The sequence below is a fragment of the Protopterus annectens genome, chromosome 13.part0 (assembly GCF_019279795.1).
Source record: "Protopterus annectens isolate FY-2018-M chromosome 13.part0, PAN1.0, whole genome shotgun sequence".
NCBI classification, from domain to species: domain Eukaryota; kingdom Metazoa; phylum Chordata; order Ceratodontiformes; family Protopteridae; genus Protopterus; species Protopterus annectens.
In genome coordinates this window covers 378,341,482-378,349,502 of record NC_056747.1, presented here as the reverse complement: position 1 = coordinate 378,349,502, position 8,021 = coordinate 378,341,482, and the positions used below count along the sequence as shown (strand labels likewise).

At 37.7% G+C, this 8,021-nt stretch overlaps 1 protein-coding gene across 3 annotated transcripts in view; it reads right to left on the bottom strand.

The window, feature by feature from the left end:
- The window catches only part of REEP6 (receptor accessory protein 6), a 1,065,881-nt gene that overhangs the window by 649 nt on the left and 1,057,211 nt on the right, over positions 1 to 8,021 (bottom strand). For all 3 annotated transcript variants that reach the window (XM_044053991.1, XM_044053990.1, XM_044053992.1), the window contains one exon: positions 1 to 488. This exon is cut by the window's left edge and continues 649 nt beyond it. Coding sequence is in view for 2 of the 3 variants with exons in the window: in XM_044053990.1 (XP_043909925.1) it covers positions 439 to 488 (50 nt within the window). In the remaining variant the exon portion in view is untranslated. The remainder of the gene's footprint in view (positions 489 to 8,021) is intronic.

Sequence of the window (8,021 nt, the reverse complement as noted above, 5' to 3'; positions counted from 1 at the left end):
TATGCATGTAAATATTATATGATTAAGAAATCATCATTCTTGTAACACTGCTGCATGTGGGTTTGTGAAGTATGGATCAACGACGGAGGAGAGTTCAATGACTGATAAAGGAATTAAATAGTGAAAAAAACAGCAAAACATATTTTTTTAAATATCTCTTGATACCACTGCATTACAAAAGAAAAGGGGGATGAAGTGTTGTACATATGAAAAAGTAGTGGCCTCATCAAGCTATTTAAACTGCAAGCATGTTTTCAACATAAATTCAGGAGCCTGGTTCAAGTGCTGTTGACTTTTCTCCACCATCCAGGACAATGACAAATCTGTACACAGTGCTCTAGTTAAACTGCAATTAGACCTTGGTATATCATGAAATTATAAAGTAGAAATAGTTTAATAAATAAGTTTCAAATTCTATTGTATAACTTTTCAACAACTTCAGTCTTCTTTTCCTTCATCAAGGGCATGGTTCACTGTAACTTTTGCAGCTGAAAGAAAAAAAAAAGTAAAATGAATACACTGCAAACAAGTTCAAAGTCTAACAGCATAACCAGAACTGCATATAAACTACTTTGCAAAGGATCAGTGACCAATCAAATCACCAACAAAGTTGTTACCAGTGTTGCACCATTTCAACAGAATCTAACCAAGATAAAAAAATACACTGTCATGCAGCAGGGTAACTCAAACTAACAACATGGCTAGTGAGTCAGTGACTAAAACTAGTTCTCCCTTAAAACCCTGAATACCACTTGCTGCATGTTGCTTTGGAGGTGAACTTTATGTTTCCACCAGATGTTCAAATTGCTCACTGCTGCAGTAGCGTGTAAAGAGACAATCCCAGGGTTTAAAGTTCAGGCCAAGCTCTTCTTTGAAGAGGTGTTCTTATCCCCACCCACTGTAAGGATGTCATCACCACTCCTCCCCACCTTCTGAGTAGCCTGTCCCAGAATTATTTTTTTTCCTGAGTGAAACAATGTTTTAGAAGTTTTGTTCCCCCTTACATTTCTGTGATGCTGGATTATTTTACTGTATTGCTTTCTCTCGGTGTTTTGTCCATACAAAAAATAGGTGATCTCTAGCCAACTGAGTTGAGAGACAGACAGCAAATGATACTCTGAAGCCATATATATTTTTTGTCAGAATGCCAGATTTTTCAGTAGATTGTGTTTTGTAGGGTCTCCACTTTTTCATTCTTCCATTTCCTGACAAATAAGCTACACTTCCTGTGGAACACAAACACACCCCTTACCTCAGGGTAGACACATCCAGAGGCACAAGTTTTTAAATGCTATACACAGTGACTATGCAGGCAGCCTTAGATGAAGCCATAGATAAAGTGTTCCATCACAGTCCCTACTACTGCTATTTATTGTCACCCTGGCATACACTCCAATGATCTCCTGTTTTCCTCCCATTCTTGCCTCCTCATACTATCTAGAACACCTTTTTGTTTTGTTTTACTAAACATTCTCCTACTTGTCTGATTTTTCCTACATCTGTTCATCACAGGGCAGTAGCCAGAGATTTACATTTTGTACTCAAACCTAAAGTTGCTGCCCCCACTACCCACTTGTCAGTTTAAAAATGTACTCCGCCTTCAAAATGATACCCCCAGATACATGGGAAGAAGCTGTTGCAATTTATTTCCATAACAAGCTAGTGTTAGGGGTGTATTCCTTTTGCATGAGAATTCTTTGTGTACCGCTATCCTGTGAGTATTCATTTACACGGTTCTAAATATTTTGTGCTGTTTGAGTGTTGACATTTACAAGAGATGCTCAGAAGAAAATGCACTCATTTCAGTACTCTGAGTATGCCTAACTACACCCTTGATCCTAAATGGCCAAGAATACACTGTAATACGTATCTAGGAAAGAATTTAATTAAGCTGGGAGTTTGGGGACCACAAGACCACCAGAAGTTATTAGGTTCTAAATGCTCCAAGGTGAATTTTAGTGATTTTTTTCCCCCACAACTTTTGGTTCAATGATGGCCTGAACAAAAATCATGACTTAGGAAAGCATTTTTTTCCAGTGAAGAGATGATGACACAGTAGTTACCAATAAACACAGTAGCAGTTACCCACAAACTGAGAAAAAAAAATGTTTGTAAGGGCACATAAATTATATATTGGATGACTGCCTTCCTCCCTGCCCCCCAAACTGTAGTCACTTTCTGTCTACTCCTCTGGTGATAAATTGAGATGGAAGTGAAAGGATAGTCAGTCATATTTCAGGTTGCTGCTGTCATACATCTACACAGCAAGCTGCATTGGTCTTAACTACAAAAGGCAGACACTTTTGTTGTACCTGTTTTTAGTCAAACTATGATGAAAGTGGAAGAACAAACAGCACAACAATATATTTTCACCTGTTGCTGTCAGTTGTAGATATACAACATACCATCTTTCCCCTATATGTATTTGATAGCCACGTGTGTGTACATCTCATTTTAATTGTGAAGAAAGTAGAAAAAAATATCACTCACAGTAATTCATTTCAGCTTGCTGTTTTTACATAGTACATTGGCCTTAGACAAGCCACAGTGACCCCTCTGTACACATCTCTAAGGCGTGATTTTTGAGGAAAGTTAAAGAAAATGACCACTCTGTTCCCACCCAACATACAAGCTGGATAATCCTAGTGTGCACATTTCTGAAGTTTGAATGCATGGAATATTAAAGTAATAATGACCACAGTATCCTTGGATCCCACACAAACTACAATGATCTCTGTGCCTACTTTTGAGTGGGGACAGTTTTAGGCAAGGTGGAGCAGACAGTAGAGGGAACCCTACTAAAGCGACTTATACAGCCAGGACTGATGGCCCCCAGAAGCTCGGAGTGTTCTGGGATACATTCTAGGTTATATTTTTTTCACTACCCAGGAGGCTTATATATGCATCCACCAATATTATTTTCACTCACACACGCACACTGCCCCTGACAAACCAGTGCTATCACAATATATTCATACACAGAACATCAATCTACTTACAGCACAGTTTTGGGGTATATGAGGAATCCAGAGTACCTAAATAAAACTCAAAGACGGAAGACAAGCACACTCCACATAGATGAACCCACAGCCAAGAACTCAGACAGGGAGATAAGCACTGTGAGATGATAATACTATTCACTGTACCCATGATGGGTTCCTTTCCCTCACATCTAGCCTAGGCCACACTAAAGATTGCCACAATGTGTGCAGCGCTGATTAACTGTGATAAAAGTGAAATAAATTACAGGCAACTTGTTGCTCTTATATACACATTAATCCTAACACACACACACAAGCATAAGCCGCAACAATGTTTTTACACTGTATTTGAATGCAGATAAAAAAAATCCAAGTGAAACAGCAAACATTTTAGGAAACATACTTCTGCATACCTCTCAACTGTCCCTGATTTTGACTTAAATGTTTGCTCAGTTCCTGTTAATCTTTCCTAAAACTGGCAACTTTTGCAGAAAAGGTGGTGAATTACACTTAAATAATGGCAATAATTAGAGTTATAATTAATTCACATTCTCTTACTTTATCAGTCACAAGTTAATAGTATTAATGTTTTAAAAGCATCCCATATTTCTGGATTTGTCCCTTGTACTGTAAGCTCTCAGTTAACCGGCACCCATAGGGATTGGCAGCTGCCAGATAACTGTAGTTTCTGGTTGCTTGAGAGTTACTATAAAATAGGCTTGTCTAATACTGTACCCTATACTATTTGCTTGGTTTGACTTGTTCTTAGATTGAGGAGAGAGGGAATTTATTCCTACCTTCCTTTTTAAAACTCAAACTCTAAAAACATAAGGTATGTTTCTGGGGGGGGGGGGGGGCAGAAAATGCAACACATGAAAATTGTACTGTATTTTCTTCAATTTTTTTTTCTGGTTGTTTGACAGTTCTGGTGGCTTGAGTTCCGGTTAACAGAGTTTACTGTACATTGAAAGCTATGTACCTTAGAGATTTGTTAGCTCTCAGAATGATTCAATATATATTTCAAGTACTCACCACAACTGGATTTCTTGATAGAGACCCTGATTTCCTGACAGGTGGCAACCCTAATGTTTTGTCTGAGTACAAACTGAATAGAGCAGTAGGGTGCCCAATCTGTGAGCAATGGAAGCAGCACAAACTGCCTGAAGCAGTGAAACAGTTCTTATTTTACTTTTTATTGGATTGCCTTTCTTGTTTGCTAGGTGCTATGGTGATCACAACTGGAGTGAGACAGTTGGTTGTTAGTAGCAGCTCCAAGCTTAAAATACAGGGACAATATTTTCTTTTTCTCTCTCTCTTTTTTTAAACATTACTGTCAGAACACCTAACTGATCTAAGACAGCACTGTCAATAATATACTTCACTCTGCAGCAAGAATCCGATTTCTGGGCACTGAGAACAGCGCAAACTGCTTGCAATTTTTTTTTAATGGAGATCAGGATTCATTTGGGAGGTTGGCCGTCAGTACAACTGCAGCAGATTGAAACTTTCATGGACAGTGTTTCATCTATTATCTTTTTATTTCATTTATTTATTTTCTGACATTAGTGGCATACTGGAGAACCAGAAAGTGTTATTTCTCTGTGGACAGGGATGTCAAAACTTTACACAGCAGCATACCTCTCAGTTGTCCCTAGTTTTGCACAAAGTTCCTGATTTTCCACTAGTATGTTTTCCCATGTCCCTCACAAAACTTTTGCTTTAGTGATTTAGTATTGAGGATTACAGTCAATCAATAACGCAGACATCAATTTCTTACTTCTAATTGCCCAGAAAATACACGCTGATTTGAAGTTTTATTACATTTTTAGTGATCCTTAATTTTGTTACATATATTTCCTGACCCTTGTAAAATGTTTGATTTTCTACAAAATTAATGAGGATTATAGTCAGTCAGTTATACCAGATATTAGGTTTTCATGCTGCTTATTGCATATAAAATGTGTGTTGATGCAAAACCTGTTGTTCTGATAACTTTTGAAGTGATTTAAGAGTTTTGTTTAAAATGGTTATTGATTTTTTTCCCCCCATTATTTTTGGAATCATTCAGAATTCTTGATCAAAGAAGTTGACTGGAATACATGAAATGAGAACTTTTGTTTATTTTAGTTATTGTTTATTAAAGTGATCAGGATTGGGGTGGAACAGTTGGTGGTCAGTAAAACAGCTTATTTGGACCTGGCTGAAGCACTAGACACTATATCACATGCCTGCCTTGTTAATAATTGAATTATCTTAAAAGTAGATCTCTGCATAGTCAGATGACTAACCAGCTGACTGAAAGATACGACCCATATAGTTTACAGTGGTAGGTGCCTCCTCGGTAAGTATGAGGGTAACTAATGGTTTGCCCCAGGGCTCATCAGTAGCGTGACACGTCCTTTTTAGCATCTATTTCTTTAACTCAAGAATACAAATCAAGGCTTTTGGTTAACTAAGTTTTCAAATTACTAAAACCTGGGCATTATTCAAATCTCTCTAAAATAGTATTCATTAAAGCAGGAATTAAATACCATAAACAAGTGGTGTACAAAAGAAAGGCTAAAATTAAATGTGAAAAAAGTGTAGTATTGTCACATTTGGTTAGCAAATCTTTCCATCAACAGACAATACAACCAACATGCTATCACAAAATGATAATGTAGTCTGGAGTCTTGGAATCTAGGTTGATAATTCACTTTCCTTCGACCAGCATGTACTTGCAGTACCCAGAATATCCTTCCATTTAGTACAAGCAATATCTATACATGTATCATCTTGGTCAACCTATCATCCCTCTATGCAGCCTGAATCACACAACTCTGAGTGCAGCACTCTCTTTGGGATGTACTTTCTGGACATAATGAGCAAATGGAAAGGCTATAACCAAGATTGCTGGTCTAAAGTCACTCTGATACCAGGAAAGGCATGAAGTGCTATACCTTTACTTGGTTTCTTATATGCTCTTGCATGGGGATCTGTGCCTTGCATTCAAAGCCATTAAAGACCCCATTCTGCTTGATCTCCAGTATCTTTAAGTCATGAATTAAATCTCATTAATCATCATCATCAACCCCATTTTCCCATTTTCTGTATGGGGTTGGGGTGTCACTTTAAATATTACCATCTCTCTCAATTCAATGCCACTCTCCTACCTTCTTTAATAGTCAAGCCTGTCTGTTGCAGGTCTTCTCTCATACAATCCAACCATCTTCTTTGCTCAACACCCTCATTTCCTCTTGCCTTCTTCCTCTCTGTCCCAAGTCTTCTTTACTAGATTGTCACCTGTTATTTGGCACATGTGCCAGGACCAAAATAATATTTTCTCTTTTGCCCTCTGTACAATTGGAGCAACTTGGGCTTCTGCTCTGATGTCCCCATTTCTTTGTCTGTCACACAGAGTGCTTCTTACCACCCATCTCAGACACTTCATCTCCATCACTTCTACCTTCAACTGCTCTACCTTTACTGCCTAGATATCTATAGCACTCAGTAGGACTGGTCACACAATGGTTTTGTAGACCTTACTTTTCATCTTCCTTGGTACTCTTCTGTCATACTCTACCCCTGACAGTCTGTGCCAGCTGCTGCATCCCCTTATTCTGATTTTGACCTCCTCATTCAGACTTCCCTTCTCCTCAACCACCCCTCCCAAGTACTTGAAGCTGTTAACAAATCTCATTTATACATACATAAAACACACTGGAGGGACACATGTATTACTTAAGCCCTATACTCAAACTCTGGAACAAATTTCTCCTACAAGTTAAGCAAAGTGACACCCTAGCATCCTTCAAATTAAAACTGAATGATCCGATGGTAACTCAAAGTTGCCCCAGGATTGACCTGCTTTGCCTTTCCTGACAATGGGAGTACACTGTGAAGGTGAAAATCGAGTTACAAGACTATATTTAGATTTTGTCCATTGCTTTATATTTCCTATGATCCTATCAACAGCAGCAGGATGAAAACTGTTTAGTGTCTGGATTCTTGCACACAGAAAGATTACTAACAATCTCTAAACTTTTGACTGCAGATAAATGGCCAAACATGAAGTGTTGATACAAAAATTAAAGAAAAAAGTGAACAACCTTATGCATGGATGTTTCCTTTGTTCATTTGACTAGAGTTGCTGAAAGATGCAGAGACCCCAGTCTTTAGGGGGAGGTTGACTTGCAGGTTTTTTTTTTCCAATACTGGAAGAATACCATATTTATCAATAGGCAATTATTTTTTATTGCATTTTTTATTCAGCCTTTTTTATATTTTTTTAATAAACTGATGCTGTGTTGAGCCATTATTTTACTACTCAAAAAAAGATACAAATTGTGTATATGTATGTATGTATATATATATATATATATATATAGATATATATATATATATATATTATATATATATGTAGTGGAGTTTTGGTACTGAATTTTGTGGTCAGAGTATGTGCCACACCACATTTCATCTTGTTTCCATTATGTTATCCCATTATCATTTCCCTTATATCTGCTAATACTATTTTGCAAAACTTAAACATTTATTAAATTCTGAATTCTATACAGAAAGAATGAGATAAGGCAGACAAGACTTGATGCCATTTTGTTACTTTCTATCAAGCCAGAATCTGAAAAAAAGTATCCAGCCATCTGAACTAGGTCTCCTTTTGTGAGCTCTCATTTCGATTATACCAAGTAAGGTTATGGTCACATTTCAGAAACTGGAATCTCACTGTGCAAACCTGTTTTGACCGGGTTTACTCAATGCAATCCATGTTTCTCATTCAGAGATAGGTGTATCACAACAAACACTGCATTATGATAGCTCTATCAGGTAACACATATGCCAATCTAGCTGGAAAAGACTGCTTGGAAATGCAGCAATCCAGGAGCATGGCTAATGCACATTAGCTATGTGCACTTTCCTGGAACTCTGCTGGGATCAGAGCAGCAAGAAAAGACTTGGTACACTATTTGGTTAAGCAAAGCAAAAGGAGCATGCAAAGACCACACTCAATCATTCATTCTAATGCCAGGAGCTCAGCTGATAGTG